Below are 21,447 nucleotides of genomic sequence, written 5' to 3'. Positions count from 1 at the left end.
ATTCTTTCATTACACAAGTGCACCAGTGTAACGGTGTCCAGGGTCACCACTTTGAGCACCTTTGAATGTTCTACTCCTGGGCAACGGTACAGGAGAGTCAAAGTCGATTTTGTGTTATGTTTTTACTTGGTTTTCATTTGTTATCTGACAACTCCAGAAAGTGGACGAGGTTGTTATCCCGGGCTCAAAGTCAATGTTGTGTTATGCAATTAATAACGTGTTTCACTGAATGGTACATTGTGATACATTCTTGAATAGGTCTTTAGGAGAAGAAATGAATTATCAAATAAACAATACAGGGTGCCATTTAAAAAAGTCGTATTGCTGTTCATATCTCTGTAAAAAACAAAGCTACAATGAAGGCAATCATGCTAATTGGTGTCCCCAGACAGCTAAAGAACATTTGCTTGATTCTGTAATTTGCATCTGGACAAACAGTTATTTAGGGTGGCCAACAGGAGTGGTTGCTGGTTGCATGTAAACAGTTTCTAGCATGCAGCCTCGGGGATACCATTTGATTATCAGTTGTGCTAGGCACAGGGAGCTAGACAGAGTTCCTTGATAGCAACTTTTTGTATGATTAGACCCGGAATACGAAACAGTAAATGAACAAGCCAATATCAGAGAAACAATGCTAAAAAACACACAGGAGGAACATTATGAACAGATTTAAAAAGCAATCAGTTTTGATGAAAAACTGGACTATTTTAAACATATTTCTTCACTCTGAGAGTGACATTTTCCCATGTAATGAACTATGGTAGACTTTGAAAATGCTGGAGGTCTCTTTCCCTGGCACAGGTTATTTTAATCCCAAATGTTATCAGTCTCTTGTCTGCTGCTTAAGGACACATTGTAACCATGTATGGCAAGTGACAATGTTTGTGTAGACAAGTCGCTATATTTATGCTGCACTGATAACTGTTGCTGTATGACAGATATCAGTTTGTCCATGCAAATGGCTCACAATATGAGATGAACAGCAGCTATTTCATTTACCAGAGAAGCAACAGATTTTTTATAGTATTGCTGTATTAAACAGAGGCTGAGAAAGCACAAATAGTTAATACTTATTAATCTGTACGTTGAGTAATTTCACGTGCCTAAAGGTTTCCTTCATAATAGGATACAACGAAAAAGGTGTACAGTAATGAATGAGCAATCGCACCAGGTTACTGTTTGTTGTACATCATAGGTAAACTGACCATTAAAAATGTAAGTGTAAAAAAAAATTGCTTTCTTGTCGATTGGGATTACGGGCTGGGTACATTATGCAGTAACCAAGGGCTTTTTCTGTTGTGTATTTTTGAAGTTACAATGAAGTTACATATATACTGGCTGGCATGCAACTTAAGGATGAAAGTAATTTTGCATAATGAGTTGCTGCCAAATAACATAGCTCAATGAAACTTGGGCCATACAAAGAAAGAACTGCTACAGTATAGAGTACAGGATGTAATTGAAAGAAATATACAATGAGACAAACAGAAATGACTCTCATTCAAAGACAATAATTACTTTGGAGTCACTATGATTTATGATCGTCCCCTGTACATTACAAAAGGCAGAACATAGTTCTTAATAGGGTGTGTGATGATCACAGACACAATGCATGCTTTGCAATGTGCTCCCATTTGGCTACGAGGTTGGTAAGGGGTTCGTGTGGTAGGGCATTCCATTCCTCTAGCTTCTGGATGGTCATTGGTGCACATGAATGTGCTTCAAAATGTCTCCATAAGGCACTCCACATGTGGTCGGTGGGCTTTTTATTTGGATAAAATCAGTGACCGGTCAATTTGCCAAATATCCTTTCATTTCAAGAGTCCTCTACCGGCGCTGTTAGATGTGGTTGTGCAGTGTCATCCATAAAAATGAAGTCTGGACCGAGTGCACACTTGAAAAGACACTCGTGGGAAGGATTACAATGTCATGACCAGTAAGTGTACAGTGTTCAAAGATTTGGAGGTCTGTATGCTCATGCAACATTACGCCACGACAAAACCATAACACCTTGACCATCAAAACAATCATATCCATCACTGTTCCTGGCTGCATTACCGGGTCCAGATTCACTACTCAAACTGAATCTGCTCTCATCTGAGAAGAGCATATGATCCCATTACTCATTGGTCCAGTCCTTGTGCTCTTGGCACCATCGCAAATGGTGCCGCCAATGTGTCAGTGAAACATATCATACTAGTTGTCGGGCAGAGATACCACTCTTGTGCTGCCACTTTGGTGCATGAGATTCCATGCTCAGCAGTCTTCTTAAACTTGGTTGCAATTGCACCAGCTGTTTCACGTTGGTTACTCTTCGCTGTTACACAACGTAGCAGTCATCTGCTGCTGTAGTTCACCATGTTTGACCACCTCTTCTCCTTTGGGCATCAGTGCCTGTGGTTTGGAATGCTCCATATGCATGTGAAACAATGCTGTGAGCAATACCAAACACCTGGGCTACATTTGCCACAGATTGTTCTTCGTCTAGTTTCCTGATTATTATCCCCCTAAAGTCATCTAAATGTAATGAAGACCACCACCACAGCGCACTGTGACTGTTGCTGACTGACACACACAGTGCCTTTTTGCCATTACTGCAACTTCCTTATTTTGTAGGGCCAGCCCCATGTGGCACTATAGTCACACTGTCCTCGTGTCGTGTGGCATTCAGCTTTCTGTGGACAACTGGGAGACCTCTGGCAACATGCTCCTGCAATTTCACTTGTTTCCACTGAGTTGTTAGTAAGTAAATATACTCCACCTATATCTCATCATTAAGTTTTGCAGAGCAGTGTGGTATGAGGTATAGAATTTATCACATTGTCTGGGCCAATACTGAGTAGAAGTATCTACAAATTGAAATCAATAGGGAATAATAGTGCCTAAAAAGGTGGCACTTTAATTGTAATAAAATGCAAATTCTGAAAATCTAATCATGTCATGAAAAGGAGAGAGAGGTTTCTTTCCCTAGAATGTACCCTCAGTAATGCTGTTATGCTGAATTCAATGAAAGTAATTAAGGAATTGCTCTGTTCATATAAATACCCTTATTTTCCAACAAACTGTCACATTTCAAGGGATGAGTACTTTCTGTTGAGTAGGCTGCAGCAGCACACAACAATCAGTCTAATAGTGATATACTATCATACAACAGTATAATCAACGTGTATATTAGTAATGTGCAGAATAAGAGTGTTTGTAAAAACTGCTATATTTTAGTGTCACAGTACAATATAGTAGATTTTATGTTCTGTAAAGTATGGCCATCTGTTCCAGAGTTAACTACTTAAAAACAAGAATGGAATATAAAGGGTGATCAGAAAGTTTCCATTGGAAGGCCATACAATCCCAAATTGATATGCCAATGAGGCAAAATCGCCATAAGTGTTGAGGCAATCATCCTCCTGACACACTGTCTTGAAGGTAACCGTTTTGTAAAACATTGAGTCCTGCTGCATGAAGAAGTCTGTTACTGCCTGTTCCACATCCTCGTCTGTCAGGAATCATTGATCCTTAAGACCCTGTTTAAGGAAAGGCATGTAATCTCTTGGAGAGAGATCAGAACTGTAGGGTGGGTGCTCAAGTATCTCCCATTTGAGTTTTCATAACTTCTACGTCATGACATTTTTGATATGGGGAGATGCATTACCATGAAGCAGCAGTGCCCCTTGGCGCACCAATCCACATTGCTGGTTTTCGACAAACCTGCTGCCCCATATACATTATTCATTCTCTGATGGATGTCATCTGGTGTTTGTCCTTCAACAGCCAAGAAAAGAATAAGAGCACATCGGTCCTGTTTGGACACATTTGGTAATAATGTTGCCATAATTCATGTTTATGCTTTTATCGCACAAATGTCAAAAAGACATGAATGCCACACTAATCCCTGGCCTACATGTTGTTGCTTGTATACCCGCATCGGAGTCATGCTAAGTTGCATATACATTGCAGCAGTGCATTCAAACAGGAACTTTTTGGTAGCCCCTTATACCTCAGATGTACATCAGAGACAGAGAGGGAGAGAGAGACAACTGTGAATATGTCATTTTGGGTACTGCATTGTGCTTATATTAGTAAGGAGTGAGTTTCCTAATGAAGTGGGTCAGCGGTGTGAAGCCCTCTTCCAGTTGTGTGAGCCGTCTTGGTGTGAGTCAAGATAGGCACGGCACAGCATCCTTGTAGGTGGTTTGGGGGTCAGGTGTGACATTCTTCTTAACATTTGACCTGTTTGTATCACTTCTATTGTACTTTGGTAATCCACACAGTGTCGTTTCCACGTTTCTGTTCATCAATTCCTTTGAATGAAGTCATCAAAACCTTCATTTCCTGACAACATTGATCTGCCGACATGTATTTTGCTTCAGTAGTAGATAGTGCAACCACTGCTTCTTGTAGCACTAAGTGATTAAGGCATTATTGTAAAGAAATATACAAGGTGAAACACCAAAAAATTGCACCACATATATTGCGGAAATGGAAAGTGCTATTGATGTGCAGTTTCACAGAAAGGGTTGGTAGCCAGGAGCTCATATTGTTAGCCAATAAACAGATTGTCATACTTGAAAGTGTATTTTTTGTGCGACCATATCTTTTTAAAATGTACCAATGCCTATTGACGTTAACAAACTAAAAGTAGGGTAAATTAGAATGTCAGAGGTGTTTGGTACAGGGTTCCAGTGCGAGTCATTTACGAGATACTGTATTTTGAAAAGTTCCAACACCAACTCTTGTACAATACCTATGACAGCACCCACTAAAAAACATCACAAATGCTTACACTACTTCTGTGGATTCTGACCAGTAATGAGACAATGGTCCATCAAAAGTTGTGGTCAAAATTACCACCGTCAGTGGCATTACACGCTTCCAGTCTGGTACCGAACGACTGCTGAGATGTCCAAACAGTCTGCTGTAATACATCATTGCATATCATCGGGTGTAGTTGGTAATTCCTTGTGGACAGCATTTTTCAGCTTTCTCCACAGAAAAAGGTATACAGGCGTCCCAAATGTGGGGAACAGGCTGGCCAATGTACAGGTCCTCTGCATGAAGTCCAACAATTTGGAAAAAAATTGTGAAGTCATATTGTAGTACTTTGTGCACTGTGGGCTGGATAGCCACATGTAGGTACTCATGGGCTCCTCCTAGTCTTGTGGGAGATAGTCTGTTAGGAAACTGCAATACGTGTGCACGTTCAGTGTTCAGACTATCAAAAATGGGCCCATGAGCAGATTGGTCACTATCTTGTACCACATGTTCATGCTCCTTGGATGCTAACATTCCTCCTGACAAAGTCAAAGGGGGTTGTCAACAGGCAGTAGTACATGTTTCGGCAATTTACCTGGCCATGATTGGTCAATTTGGCTTCATCACTAAACAAGATGCATAAGACATGAGGAGTATCCTGTCTTAATGCCTATATAGCTGAGATAACACAATTTTCACAATTGTTTCCATGCAGCTCTTGATGGAGGTAGGTGGAACACTTGCATTGAACACTTGCGTGACACGTGCCATTTCTTTGTGTGATTGCATGGTGCTAACACGCGGATCAGCTGCAACAGCAGCAAGAACATTAATGTCCCCCCTCTTCTGTTATCACTTGTTTCCTTTTGTTACATTGTCTAGGTATTACACTACCACTTTCATATAACTGGTGGAAGAGGTTGGTAAATAATTGCTGAGGTGGTTGATGTCTATTGTAATATCTTGCAGCATTTACAGTACAAGAATGGACTGCATTCTTTCTACACTCTTCATAGACCATGAGGATGTCAGGTTTTTCTGCATTGGTAACTACCATTGTCCATTTGCCACCAACTGCTTGGACTCTTTCACACTGACTGGCTACGTAGTGACAGTGCATTCAAGGAACACACAATCACACTGTAAGAAAACCTAACATCATCTTACCTAGCAACTACACAGGTTGTATGACGCAAACAAATGTCAATGTAGACACTTATCAAAATATGACATGTCTTAAACGACTCGCATAACATTCTGCTAGAAACTACACTGGTATTCTAATTTACCCTACTTCTATGTTGTTAGTGTTGACTAGGCATTGTTCCATTTCAAAAGAGCCCATGTTTGCACAGAAAATACACCTCCTAAATATTATTACAATATGTTTATAGGCTAACAATACAAACCCCTGACTACCAATCCATTCTGTGAAAACTGCGCATCAGTAGCACTTCCCATTTCTGCAATGTTTGTAATGCAAGTTTTATGTGATTTATCTCGTATATCCTGTAGCATTTTTTCTGTCTTTCTTGTCATCTCTGAAATCCACATCAGTCATCCACTCCCTGTCATTGAATTCAAATTTCTTACACCTCTCTTCAGATTTTGGATGTCTTTGTGATTTGGTTTACCCATTGAGCTGCTTTCATAATTCACTGCATATGCTAGGTCCTATCTTGCTTTACATGTTAAATACAACTACCCATCATTTCACAATATGGAAAGTCTGTTTTTGCTGCACTGATTTCTTCAGTTTCTCCTGGAGCTGAAATTGGAGTTGTTACTGTTTTTGACTTTTCCATTCTGTACCATTTTTACCACTTCTTTAGCAGATTTTTCTCGGTATATGCTTTTCTTATTTTTATTTCACTTCCAAGAGACAAGAGTTACTTTTATCAATTGCAGTGTCAAAATTTTTCTTGTGTTTTTGCAGGAGATTTTTCATTTGACAGATGTATTATCCAAATTTCATCCCATTGCCTGCATGTACAGAGAGATACATGTGTTCCTGAGTATCTGGTTTGGGACCACATTGGTCAGATTTCAGTTTTGATTGAGTTTCTCATTCTTAAGAAAATTGTTCAGTTTCTTATGCCATCGCAGTGGAGCTTGTTTCCATCCATACAATGCCTTTATGAGCAGGAAATTTTCACGGTTCCTTTGTATCTCCCTGAAACTACCATGAAAATATGGTCCTTCACATTACCATTCAGAAAGGTTGTTTCTACCTTGAATGTCATAATTATCAAATATTTTTGTGCAGCAAGTGCAAATGGTAGTCTTAGGGAATTAGTTTGTCCAACAGAACTAAAAATATCTTTAAAATCCACTTTAGTTTAATCCTGTTGACACACTCTTGCAACTAGTTTAGCTTTATACTTTCCTTATCCTTTTTCTTGAAAATCCATTTTTCTGCAGTTATTTCTTTTCCAGGAGCAGTTTCTGTGTCCACCAGAGTCCATGTTTCATTTTAGTTCATTGATTCTGCCACTTCATTTGTAGCCTTCATCTAATTCTCCTTGTCTTCACCTTCAGTCCATTTTGTGTATGTGAGCATGACATAATCATTATATTTCGTTGGCAAATTTATTGGACGTCTTGGTTTCTGATAAGTTCTTTTTAAATCTTCTTCTTCGTCTTCTTCTTCAAAAAATTTGGTTTTCTCTAGTGAGAGCTATTCCTGCTCCTCCTCCTCTGGTTTCCTCTTCTTTGTCTACATATTGATGAGTAAGCCCAACATCTCTTGCGTCAGAAAATTTCCCAGTCTTAGGATTCCATATGGCATAGCCATCAAGAACACCTCTTACACTTACTGTTTTTTAAAAAATACTCATGTTGTATTGTGGACCCCACAGATCCAAAAGTAGCCAATACTGAGACAAATTTGACCTACTTCCAGGCCACATTCGGAGTCTCATCAACTGCTGTAGTAGTACTTCTGTTTATGAGATAAACTGCACTCAAGGCCACATATCCCCACATTTTGTTTCCAACTTTTGAATCTAAAAATGTGGCACTTACTTTGCTCATGATACTAAGATTTATTGTGTCTGCCTTACCTTTCAGCTGAGGAGATTACTTAATTGCATAGTCAATCGATACACCTTTCTTTCTACACCATTCCTCCCCTGTCGCATCTTATTTTTCTCTGCCTTCAGACTGAAATGAGCTTCACTTCCACTTGCATATTCTTTGATGTGATCTTCTTTTCCATTTTTTGTGTGTGAAAGGGACACACTCAGAAAATGTGCATAATCATCAAGACATACGAAAAATTGTTCTTCATTGACACAAGGTGGTGGGTTTATGTAACCACATACATCAGTGTGAAATAATCTTGTGCGCTCTTATTGCTCTGTGCAGCACAGTGTTGAATGGTTTTCCTCATTTGTGACATTAGTGCCTCCATCTTGTAGTCCATTTTCTGATTGGCTGCCTTCCAGAATAATGTCTCCATCTTTCACAGTTGTCACCTTTTTCTTGTCAAATATTACCCCTACCCCTTTTTCAGAAATGGCATTTACTGACACTAAATTTCTTTGTAGTTCATGGTCATGTAGTACATTGTTCAATAACACCTTTTGTGAGTTAACATCAACAACGAGATTAAAACACATGAAATTTTCATTTACAATCTTAATTTTTGTACCTTCTCAGCTCTTCACATTTGACATAATTTTCCTTTCGTGTGACAAGTACTCAGTGCTTCCACTACCTACAACAAATTTGGCATCAGTTTTATCAATATTCTTTTCCCCACTTTTTGGTCACAAGTACTTCTTAAATAAAAACTGTCTTTGAAGCTTTCTTCATCTTCTGATGTTCCTCTTTTTAGTAGTAACGTTTTTCAACTGGTTTATTCGTGTTTTTGCAGTTTGTACGTGGAGGCAAAATCAAACAATGGAAGCTCCATGTAGAAATATCAATAATGTAGGAAAAGATGCATTACTGCATTAAGATGCAGACAGGCACAATTAAGACACTTACACATAAGCTTTTCGCTACAGCACTATTCATACACACAAGCAAGCAAACCTCACGCCCACACGACTGCCAACTCCAGCAACTCAGGCCTGAGCTGAAGGTTAAACAGCTGTTGCATGCTAATATACCATTAGAAATAGTTACTGATTAATGCAAACAATCTTATCTCTTGTACTGTTCTGGTAATGACAGTACTATGAAAAGGACAGAGTGCTACTCTCCACTTAGAAGGTACGTTGAGTCACTAACGGGCACAACTGGTCTGACGCAACAGGACTATTTCATAATGCACAATAATCCACAGGATTTTTACTAACTGTTCTTAAAATAACCACTTGAATGGTGCCTGATGAAATTTAGCTTTCAGGTACTATCACAGGCTATTTACCAAGAAAGTAAATGAAAACAGATCTCTAGAAGTTGGTGATTGCATGAGAACGTCTGTTGTTTAGCATTGAATAGGTTAACCTGTAAAATGCGTTGTCACAGTTCTATAAGGCATGCTCATGATAACCTCAGAGCTTGCAGCCCAGGTTCGACAATAATTAATCATGAGAGTTGCCCTCATGTGGTGAAAAAGAGAAGCAATGTACTAGACCAGATGTGGTCAACTGCTAGATTTCCCAGTAGCAGTGGGAGAACAGTTGTGGATGTGTATAGGTTCTTATGACTAGTACTGACTGTCTCTCCTCCCTGTGCATTACAGAAGTGGAAAATTGACACTTAAAAATGATAACATTTGAGAAAAAGCACTTCTGCCAGTGCATATTTGAAGCAGTGCAATATTCAAAGTAAGTTGTGTCTGCTGAGGCCCTGGACATAATTTATATTGGGCTCAAATGGTGTTCTCTCATACATACCTTGCTGCTGTATCCCCTCTGTAAACCATCTTTGTTAGAACACAGCATCATTATGGGATTTGTTCTGCTGTATGGGATTGTGTATTTACTAGATCCAGATTTACATTTGTGTGGAATTTCTTGAAAGCCAAGTTCTGAAATCCTCCCTATATGTAAAATACTATATTATAAAAATTTAATGTTCATTCACATTCACTTATAATTTGTAATAGAATGTCCTTGTGTTGAATATATGGATTCTAATATGCTTTCAAGTAAGTAAGTAAGTGTGTGTGTGTTTTAGGGACTTTGATTATGGTTAAAGCACTGTGCTGTCAAAGATTAACTAATAAACTGTGTATTTACTTTTTACAGCCCGTATTTTTAAACAGAACTCTGAGTTACATGAAACAGCGCATGTCCCGCACCAACAAGAGCAGAAAAAATTTCAGTGTTGACAACTTAATGGATATGGTAGTGAAGAGGAATAAGGAAAGCATACAGCCTGAAGTGATGCGCGGTTATATGACGCTGACGTTTCTTGGCTTTTATGATAAGAAAGGTAAAAAGGAAAAAATGCAATTATTAGTAACAAAACAATGTTATCCTTAGTAGAATATGACTTCGTTAATTTAGTAATTCTAAAATCAAAACTATTATTTATGTTGTTCTTTTATTCTTTAGTTGAAGCTCATCATGAACCAGTTAAGGTTGAAACACTTTTGTTGAAAATTTGTCACAAGAAGCGGAAAGATGTTTCCTCGCCTTTCATGCAGGTACATAGCAATTTCTCTAATTTTACTGTAATTTAGCCTTAGTTAAGATGACTCATCTTCAAACCACATCTTGAACTGAAATGTGAACAGTTTCAATAACATAATAAGAGAGCTGCATTTGCTTGCATCTCAATTAACTATTGAAAAATCATATTAAACATAATTTCATTTGAAAGCCAGCGGCTTTTCGTGTTCACTGTGTTCAGTGGTATTATTTTCAGGTTTCAGAATAGTGGAAAGCCTTGACTTGATTTAAATTAATTACATTAGAAATAAACTAACCAATACATACTTACCCTGCTCAACATAGACTGTATTACAAAATGGACCATGTCAGATTTTATACTCAAATTAATTTGTTAAATACAGCCATTTATTTTATTTTTTATGCTTATTTTATTTTTTATGCTTATTTTATTTTTTTTATGCTTTTTTCTGTCACCTTTTCTTGAACAACATCAGTTGTATTAGGTGCTGTGTTACTGGATTTTAAGTACCACTATATGTTAAGCAAATATAGAGTGATAGTTGTGTGACTTACTGAATTTCCATTGTTTGAAGAAAAGGGGTACAGTATTTTTGTATCAGTTTCTCTTGAATTGTCAAGAATTTAATTTGGAGAAAGGTTGATTGGTTAAGAAATGGTTTTAACTTCCAGCTGAGATACATTGTCATTTGCAGAAGGGAGACAGTAATTTTCTTTTTGTTGTTTTCGTATAATTCCAGAACACCTGACACACATACGGAATGACGTCAACAAATACAGCATTGGTATTGTTCTTTGTTTCATAGGTTTCTGTTGGAACTAGTGAGGTGGCAATAAATCCATCAGAAGACCAGCCACCACCAAAAGCTCCAACTGTCTCCATACCAACAGAATCTTTCAGCCTATCCAATGGCCATTTAGTCAAATCCTACATGCTGCTGCTTAGGGTCAGCTGTAATAGTGTTGGTGCTCAAGTAAATGACACTGATGTCTGTAAGTATTGTTACCATTATTTTGGTTCATTGATTTTATGCAGTTTTGGGTGCACCTTTGGAGTAATTACCTATTTTATATTTGAAGAATTTAGTTGATTGATTGTTTTAATAAAGAACATGATGTATCTTCATGCACGACATAAAAATGATGAAATTGTGTTCATTAATAAGCAGTCATTTATCTGTCAACTGTTAAAGGTTTTACCTGGAGCAAAGAATGAACTAGACTTCAAGGGTCACTGGTTAGTTCGGAAGGGTATGAAAGCTTAAAATAGGAATGAAATTAATTGTAATTGGTAAAATAATTTAATTGCCATCAAGACTAGCAGCACTAGGTAGTTGTATTAGTTGTACACTCCTTATAAAATCTAACAAGCTCATCATCTTTAATGACCTTCATGTTGACAGGCCTTTAAACTCTGACCTTTTATCATTTTAATCAGTGTGAGGCAATGGATTAAGCTCTCATATTGATCCCAATGATTATGGAATATCTGCGGTAGTTACAGGTTTTTGTGAAACTGAGATAAAAGAAAAGCACCGGTTAAGTGAAAACTATGGATATTTGGAACAAAAGAAAGTGAGAATCTTCAGTTTATATATATGTCACTTAACAGCTGAAACAGTCACCAGATTCCAGTTGCAAATTACCTGTTTTAACAGCTTACAGGGGCAACAAAATATTTGTTTTTCATTATTTAATGTAATTATTCACCAATGATGATCTACCATTATCTGCTGATTAAGGGGTATATTCTTACATTAAAGGTTTAACATGATAGCTCAAGTATGAATGTTAGAAACCATGTAATGCCTTGATGCAACTTAACTCTCAGCACATAAATTACCCAGACTATATTCATTCGGTATTTGTGAATGAGAACACTTAGTGACTTACATAATTTCAAACATAGTGAAATTTTTTCCTGACTAATATTACCAAAAAATGAAATGAAGAAAATTTTATCGCTTGCTACATTATTGCTGTTCATGTATAAAACTTCAGCATGCTTGACGTTTTAGATTATTACTTCTTTACTATTAACTCTATTTGCTACCCATCTTGCAGACAGTATCAACATATATCACTAAAGATACATACAGAAATATATCATTGTGTGACGTGTAGTTTAGGAGAAAAAGTACCTTTCCAGAAAATAATAAATTGACCTCATTACTGGATTTCTGAGGGAGTTCTCATATAGTTCTGGCCTACAATTACTGAATTAAAAAATATTATGTTGTTTAGTTGCAATTAAAGACTTTACTTTTACAACTAACTTCTGCTATGATCTAGCCTAAAGCGATTTGATACTATGTACTGTTTACCAAAAAGATCTTACATGAACAGATAGTGTGTAACAATTTTTGGGTTCACCAATTTTGGTTTTTACTTCTTCATTACCCACGGGCATCTCGCAACTCTTTTGCGAGTTCATGCTAGGCTACCACGGAACCCCAGCCTTTTGCATAACTTCTTTTCCATGCTGCAGGGTTATACATCTGTTATCCCTTTCTCCCTCCACCTCTCCATTGGATGGTTTGGCACAGATCCTACTTGGACCAGGTTTATGATTGGGACTAGAGTTTCCACTTCCTGGGTTCTCTATAATGTTTCGTTAAATAAACACATTGTCCCCATTGTTGGGCTTGACTTGCCACCAATCTTCAAACTTCTGGCTCTCAACAGTGCTGATTAGGGTGCTTTCATCTCTGCTGTCCCCTTGGTTCTCTGCCGCATGGAGCGATTAGGCAGTCCAGAATACAACTACAGCCATTCTGTCAGTAGCTGATTTGACGATCCAGTTTCTCGGGCCCGCCCTGATGGGAGACAGTATCTTGGTGCTCATCAGATATTGCAGAAGCCATTAGAGATCGTAGACGGGCTCTCCAGTGCCATAAGTGGCACCCATTGATGGAGCACCTCATTGCCTTTAAATGGGTCCATACCCTGATCTGCCACCTAACAAAGCAACTGAAAAAAAAAATGCTGGGAACTGTAGGTTTCAATCAGTGTACCACATACCTTCCCTTTGCAAGTTTGGGCAAAAATCAGACATCTCTACGGATACCAGACTCCTGCAGGTCTACTTGGTGTTACCTTGAGTGGTACTGTCTACACTGACCCAGACACTGTCGTCGAACATTTTGTTCTGCCTCATTTTGTTCTGCCTTTTGTGTCCTAAAACAATGGGCGGAGCAAAAGCAATTGTCCTCTGCTATATGCCACCTGGAGCCATATAATCATCCATTCAGTGAGTGGGAATCCGTGTGTCCTAGCCCACAGCCCAGATACAATACCAGGACTGGACCACATCCACAATCAAATGATCAAGTACCTGTCAGTGGTTTGACAAAAGCACATCCTTGCATCTTGAACTGCATCTGCTGTGAGGACTAATTCCCATCGCAGTATTGAAACCGGGTAAGCACCCTCTGGAGATGGACAGTTGTAAGTCTCAACAATGTTCTCTGTACATTGCTTGAACACATGGCGAGCAGATGGCTGTGTTAGCTCCTTGAGTCTTGGGGTCTTCGGGCTACCTGGAGTCTGCCATCCAAACAGCTTTTGCCTAATGTCAACATCTTATAGCCATCTTTTTTTACCTTTAAAAGGCTCATGACACCACATAGCAACACCATATCCTTGCTACCTTACATGAGTGGGGCCTCTGGTGTCCGCTCCCGATTTGTATTTGCAACTTCCTGTCACACTACACGTTCTGGGGTCAAGTTAGTGCTTCCCTCAGTAACCCCCATGTCCAAGAGAATAGGGTCCCGCAGGGCTCTGTATTGAGTGTTCCTCTATTTCTAGTAGCCATCAATGGTCTATTAGGAGTTTTGGGGTCCTCAGTATCATACTACTTGTATGCCGATGACTTGTGCCTCTACTATTGTTTCTCTAGTGTGGGTGTCACTGAACATGGACTGCAAAACACCATACGAAAGGTGCAGGCATAGGCTCTCACCCATAGTTTTTTCATCGCCAAGACTCACATCATGCACTTCTGTTGAAGTCGTACCACTCACCCACAACCGAATCTTGTGTCAAGGACCGACTGCTCATTGTGGCAGAGACTTATTGCTTCTTAGAACTAGTCTTCTATTCTCAGTTGTTGTGGATTACTTATCTTCATGAGCTTAAGCGAAAGTGCTGGCTGCGCCTGAACAGTCCTGGCTGCCTCAGTAAGACCAGCTGGGATGCACATTGCTTTACCCTTCTGCAGCTTTGTAAATCCCTGATTAAGTTTTGTCTTGATTATGGGAATCTGGCATATGTTTTGGCATAGCCCTCTGCATTGTTGATACTGGATTCAATACAGGGTTCGACTTGCGACAGAAGCCATTCGAACCAGCACTATAAACAGGCTACTCATGGAGGCTTGTACCCATCCATTGCCAGTCAAGCGCCAACAACAGCTTTTCAGTTATGCCACACATGTTCACAGCTCCCCTAAGCATCCTAACTACCATCTCCTCTTTCCTAACATGGAAATCCATTTCCCACAACAGCAGCCCAGATCAGAGATTATGATCGCAATCTGCGTCTGGTCCCTCCTCTCTGAACTGCAGTTGTTTCCTCTTCCACCTCAACTCCAGGCCCACTCAATTACACCTCTGTGGTGCATCCCTCAGCCACAGCTTTATCTTGATCTCTCACCTGGTCCAAAAGACTCTGTCCCTCCCAAGGCCCTCCACCACCAATCTTCCTCCAGCCTTGGCGCATCCCGGGGTTCAGAAGTAGTCTAAACTGGTAGCTCTATGGTTGCTGGTCGTATGGACTTTGCTTATACTCACATGGGACATACTGAACTGTGCTCCTTGCTGGATGGCTGTAGTGTTGCCCGGCAGAGTTGGTAGCATCTCTTGTGCTCTTGAGCATATTCATTCCTGCACCAGTGGATCCTTTGTCATCTGCAGCGACTCCTTGAGCAGTTAGCAAGGTCTCGGCGTGTGTTGGTGTTGCCATCCCTTGTTCATTGCTATTCAGGAGTCCCTGTATTCCCGCGAGCAGTGTGGACCTTCTTGGCATCCCGGCAAATGAACTCGTGGATAGCTGGCATAAACTGGCTACCAGTAACTCAACTCTTCAGATGGGTATTATGCCATCAAATTTTAAGAATCTGGAATACGGAATGACTATTTTTGACTTCACCAAACAAACTAAGAGTGATAAAGGAGACTACAAATCTGTCGAGGTCCTCCATGCAGGTCTCTTGCAAGGACTCTTCTGTCCTTTGCAGGCTTCCCATCATCCATACTTGGCTGACACATTGTCATCTCCTGTATCGCAAGGACCGACCTGATTGTCGTTATGGTTTGCGTTTGATGGTGGTCCACATTTTGCTCGACTGTCCCAGCTTAGCCACCCTGCGTTGGACTATTAATCTCCCCACGTCATTACCCCTGGTATTAGGAGCTGATGCCTCAGTGGCTGACTTAGGCCTACTGAGAGGTTGGCAGAAAACTCTGTTGCCTCCTCTGTCCAGACCGGGCTGTGGCTGTCTGGGCTTCATGGTCCAATCCGGTCCTCACCCTCACCCCTACTCATTTTACCCATTCTTGTGTGGTGCGTTAGACTTGTTCATCTTTTGTCTCTCTGTGCTGCTTTTGTGATGTCCTTGTTGCCAGTCTTTCCTAGGCAATTTATGAGTAGAGTAACTCTGGTAAGTGTTGATGGCTGGGGTTGTATGTCCCCTCATTGCACCCTGCTTTTGGGGCTCCCAACTACTCCCTATATGGGGCATCTTGCCTGCCTTTCTTCCTCTGTCTCCCTTTCTTCTTTTTTCTTTTTAATCTCGCCTTTGTTGGTCTTTCGTAGACCTGAGGGTTTCCTTCCGATGGGTTTTGCGCAGTAGGCTATCCCTGATCTACTGTCATGCAGACCTGTCTGTTTGAGGATAGAGGGGCTGATGACCTAGTAATTTGGTCCCTTTAATCTTCCAGTCAGCCAACCAACCAATAATCCAAAACTAATAAAACCAACATAAATAGGATTTTATGTCTTCAGACATAATTGTTTTAAGTGCTTAACATCAAATATTTAACACAGTAACTCATTTGTAAAGTAATCACATATTTGAAACCATTTTATACGTGGGACTTTCATTCTTTAAAAACGAGGGCATGGGAGATTACTTGTAAGAAAGAACACTAAGTGTCACTTGATGTTACTTGCTCAGAGGTTTGTAACCACACTAATCTTTTCCTGTGTTTCAGTTATGCCTCCGCCTTCTCATCCTTGTTTTCTGTCTTCTCTCCTCCATTATTTGTATACATTCCTTTCCTCAACCCCAGTATTTGTTCTTCCATTCCTCACTCCCTTCTTCACTGAATCCTTTGAAAGTCATCACTTAAGAGAGGGCATTGGTAGCTAGTTTCTGTTAGCTGACACCACATACACAGTTAATCCATATACATATACACGGCTGAAACAAGTATGCAGTGACCATAGTCATCACTCATCTGTGGCTAACATTTTTTTGAAAGAAGTTCAGGTGTTTTATTTTAAGCAAGAAAAACCTGATTGTTCTATTAGATTCCTTGTTCTATACATTCCTTTTACTGAATAAGTTTCTGGAACTTTTATTAATAGCTGAATAGCCACTATGTATTCTTGTGTGGGAGATATCCTTCCTTGAGTCTCAGTTATTACAATTTTCACATTATTTAAGTAATTTATTGATCAATGGCCTGTCTACTAAACAGTATGTATTGTTGTTGTATGAATAGTTCAAACTGTGTACAGAGTTTGTGTGTTTTTGTTTAAAACATAGTTTTCATTTACTTTCTGTACATTGTTGCACAGTGTGATTAACAGCTGGTCAGTTTTTGTTTGTGTTGTTTTAAAACCTACATTTTTTTTATTTTTCTTTAGTGGAACCTGCACAGAAACGACGCAAATCTTCTGGTCCAGCCAAAGCTCAAGGCCAAAATCAACCAGAAGAAGTCAAACTGTATGGAGCTGAGCTAGTAGTTTATGACAAACATAACCGCTGTCTTCTCACAGATGGTGACTATGAACTTATACTACAGGAAGTTCAAGCTAGTGTAAGGCAGTCACCTAAGAAGCATTCCTCCTGGGAGGCAATTGGAGATGTAAAAGAGGTGAGTATAATCTGACAAAACAAATGTGGCTTTTCAAAGTAAATAAATGTATCAAAAAAGAGAAAGCATAATATGGCATAATGCATATGAATTTCATTTCCTCACCCTCTTTTAATAAAGTACAACAAAAGGCACAATTCCTTGCCACTTTAAGTGAAGGGACAGTCGGCTAAAATTCTTCGTTGAAGATAAAAAAATTTAGAAAATGACTAAACACTGTTACTTAAACTTTTTGTGGCAAGGGGGGTTATGTCTAGTAAGAAATATCTGATGCAGTGTTATAATGCTATTTTGAATCAGATTGAGCTGGATCTAGGAGACACCTCATGAATAAATGCAGTGAAGGAGTTCAGAGTCCTTCAGTATAGTTCATATAAATGGAAAGCAGAATGCAAAATAAACACCTTTTCGTCTCTTTGATTATGCACCCTTAAAAAAAAAAAGCACCCTGTTTATACGAGGTGCATTCAAGTTCTAAGGCCTCCGTTTTTTTTTCTCCGGACTGGAAAGAGATAGAAACATGCGCATTGTTTTAAAATGAGGCCGCGTTCATTGTCAATACGTCCCAGAGATGGCAGCACCGTACAGCAGATGGAATTTTACCGCAAGCGGCGAGAATGAGAACTGTCTTAAATACTTAAAATGGCGGCGTTTTCCTTACGTGAACAGCGTGCAATCATTCGTTTTCTGAATTTGTGTGGTGTGAAACCAATTGAAATTCATCGACAGTTGGAGACATGTGGTGATGGAGTTATGGATGTGTTGAAAGTGTGTTCGTGGGTGCGACAGTTTAATGAAGGCAGAACATCGTGTGACAACAAACCGAAACAACCTCGGGCTCGCACAAGCCGGTCTGACGACATGATCGAGAAAGTGGAGAGAATTGTTTTGGGGGATCGCCGAATGACTGTTGAACAGATCGCCTCCAGAGTTGGCATTTCTGTGGGTTCTGTGCACACAATCCTGCATGACGACCTGAAAATGCCAAAAGTGTCATCCAGGTGGGTGCCATGAATGCTGACGGACGACCACATGGCTGCCCATGTGGCATGTTGCCAAGCAATGTTGACGCGCAACGACGGCGTGAATGGGACTTTCTTTTCGTCGGTTGTGACAATGGATGAGACGTGGATGCCATTTTTCAATCCAGAAACAAAGCGCCAGTCATCTCAATGGAAGCACACAGATTCACCGCCACCAAAAATATTTCGGGTAACCGCCAGTGCTGAAAAAATGATGGTGTCCATGTTCTGGGACAGTGAGGGCGTAATCCTTACCCATTCCGTTCCAAAGGGCACTACGGTAACAGGTGCATCCTACGAAAATGTTTTGAAGAACAAATTCCTTCCTGCACTACAACAAAAACGTCCGGGAAGGGCTGCGCGTGTGCTGTTTCACCAAGACAACGCACCCGCACATTGAGCTAACATTACGCAACAGTTTCTTCGTGATAACAACTTTGAAGTGATTCCTCATGCTCCCTACTCACCTGACCTGGCTCCTAGTGACTTTTGGCTTTTTCCAACAATGAAAGACACTCTCCGTGGCCGCACATTCACCAGCCGTGCTGCTATTGCCTCAGCGATTTTCCAGTGGTCAAAACAGGCTCCTAAAGAAGCCTTCGCCGCTGCCATGGAATCATGGCGTCAGCGTTGTGAAAAATGTGTACGTCTGCAGGGCGATTACGTCGAGAAGTAACGCCAGTTTCATCGATTTCGGGTGAGTAATTAATTAGAAAAAAAATCGGAGCCCTTAGAACTTGAATGCACCTCGTATATAGAGTTAGTATTGAAGTATGTAATCAGAATCTTATTTCAAGCAAGCACTATCAGAGTACTAATGTTGGTTAGCAAGTTTAATAGGTATGCATATATATGAGAGAGAGAGAGGGCGGGGGGGGGAGAGGGGGGGAGAGAGAGAGAGAGAGAGAGGGGAGGGGGAGAGAGAGAGAGAGAGGGGAGGGGGAGAGAGAGAGAGAGAGGGGAGGGGGAGAGAGAGAGAGAGAGGGGAGGGGGAGAGAGAGAGAGAGAGAGAGAGAGAGAGAGAGAGAGAGAGAGAGAGAGAGAGAGAGAAACCAGCATAGGGAAATCTAAATTGTTATGTATTAAAATGGACATAAAGATGATTGTGTACCTTGTTCTTGAGGAAGGCTCTACATGGATCGTTATATATCATGTAAGAGATATAATTTATCCAAGCTGTGCAAGTAACATCACATTTTGATAAAAAAAAAGATTTAAGAGTTTAAGTTGAGGTAGTCACTCTATGAAGAAACTTTAAAATATAACAATATTATGTGGAGATACTATGCATTGGTAGCAAGAAGTAGAGGGGAAGACAAGGGATGGGAAAATAACAACCGAAAATGTTTGCTTCTGAAATTCTCAGGTTTACTGCTAGATCTAATTAGTGACAGACCATGCTACTTTGGTGAAAAACCATTCCACCATCAAGTGGTGCTGATGGAATGATGTGTCTTCTGTGTGCTGGTGATATTTATATACCTACCGGTCCAGAGTTCAGCCCCCGCCGGTCCAACATTGCCGTCCCAACATTATGCTCAGTGGTGGTTGGGCAGGTGTTCAGAATTGGGAGGGGGAGGGAAGAGTCTCAGTTGCCTTCCGCTTGCCACCAACTGTCCCTGTCGCATTTCTACATTTACACCTTCATCTGAACTCGTCCCATTGTTATTAGGGTTTCTTCCCGTTCCATTCACATATGGAGCGCAGGAAGAGTGATTGTTTGAATGCCTCTGTGTGTGCGGTAATTATTCTAATCTTATCCTCATGATCCCTATGAGAGTGATACATAAGGGCTTGTGGTATATTCCTACAGTCATCATTTAAAGCCAGTTCTTGAAATTTTGTCAGTAGACTTTCTCTGGATAGTTTATGTCTGCCAGTCCAGTTCATTCTGTATCTCTGTGACACAGAGACACAGCAAAACTTTTTTTGCAGCCAATATCATACGTGAAAGCTTAGCTTTTCTTGTAACTATACTGTATATATATTAAATTAAACCACCAAATTTTCTTATTTCTGTGTTTGGGATACTTAATTGTGATGGTGCTTGGCTGACTATATTGCGTGTCGTGTGCTCTGAATATCTGTTGTCATTGGCTGTTGAGATCGCGTGGCATAAGCTATGACTAGTTGACAATCTCAATTTCAGTGCTTCGGAGGATACCGTACTGTATTTGGTGGAATTTGTATTTATACTTTTGTAATAGGAAAATATGCAGTGTACATTTTGCTCCACGTCAAAGATCTTCCCCAAATCCTTATTTTTCTGTGTTTCATTTCCTAAAGTGCCAGGAAATTCTATGCCAGTGTATAAAACCTTTACTACCATTCAAAGAATTGAAATTTTACAGCTCTGAGGGAAAGTATATTGCCACTTATCACAAAAAATATACTTTCATCCTGCAAAAAGTATATTTTCACCCGGTAAAAAATGTATTTTTAACTGGCAAATCTGTACAAAATCCCACAGTTTTTTTCTTTCTTTTCTGCATATACACCCTCTACTGGGTACATATCTATCCATTGCGTGGTCAACTATTCTTTTAAACTTTAGCCATAGTTCCTCTACATGCTCTTGCTGTGTGTTGAAAGCTTCAAGTTCCTTGTTGAGGTATGCAACTATTGATTTTTTATCTAGTTTACTTCACACATATATATCTTGCTTCTTGTCTTAGTTGTCTTTTGTACTTTGGTAATTATTGTTGCCACAACTGCATCATGCTGACTGATACCAGTTTCAGTGTGGACATCCTCAAACAGGTCAGGTCTATTTGTTGCCATTAGATCCAATATTTGTCCATCATGAGTGGGTTCCAAACTATCTGTTAAATATAGTTTTTAGAGAAGGCATTTAGTAATTGTTCACAGGATGTCTTATCACACCTACCCCAATAAAACTGTAATTTTTCCAATTGATTGTGGGATGATTTAAGTCTACACCAATGATTATAGTAGGACCTAGGTTTCCCAGTCAGAGTGAACTGA

General features: G+C 39.8%; 1 protein-coding gene across 1 annotated transcript in view; it reads left to right on the top strand.

Annotated features, from left to right (window-relative positions):
* The window catches only part of LOC126251623 (polycomb protein suz12-B), a 316,089-nt gene that overhangs the window by 242,629 nt on the left and 52,013 nt on the right, over window positions 1-21,447 (top strand). Inside the window, exons 3-6 of the mRNA XM_049952165.1 lie at window positions 9,951-10,137; window positions 10,260-10,351; window positions 11,144-11,330; window positions 17,211-17,440. Coding sequence (XP_049808122.1) covers window positions 9,951-10,137; window positions 10,260-10,351; window positions 11,144-11,330; window positions 17,211-17,440 — 696 coding nt within the window. The remainder of the gene's footprint in view (window positions 1-9,950; window positions 10,138-10,259; window positions 10,352-11,143; window positions 11,331-17,210; window positions 17,441-21,447) is intronic.

Source organism: Schistocerca nitens, chromosome 4 (assembly GCF_023898315.1).
Source record: "Schistocerca nitens isolate TAMUIC-IGC-003100 chromosome 4, iqSchNite1.1, whole genome shotgun sequence".
Lineage (NCBI taxonomy): Eukaryota > Metazoa > Arthropoda > Insecta > Orthoptera > Acrididae > Schistocerca > Schistocerca nitens.
This window is presented reverse-complemented; position numbering and strand designations above follow the sequence as displayed.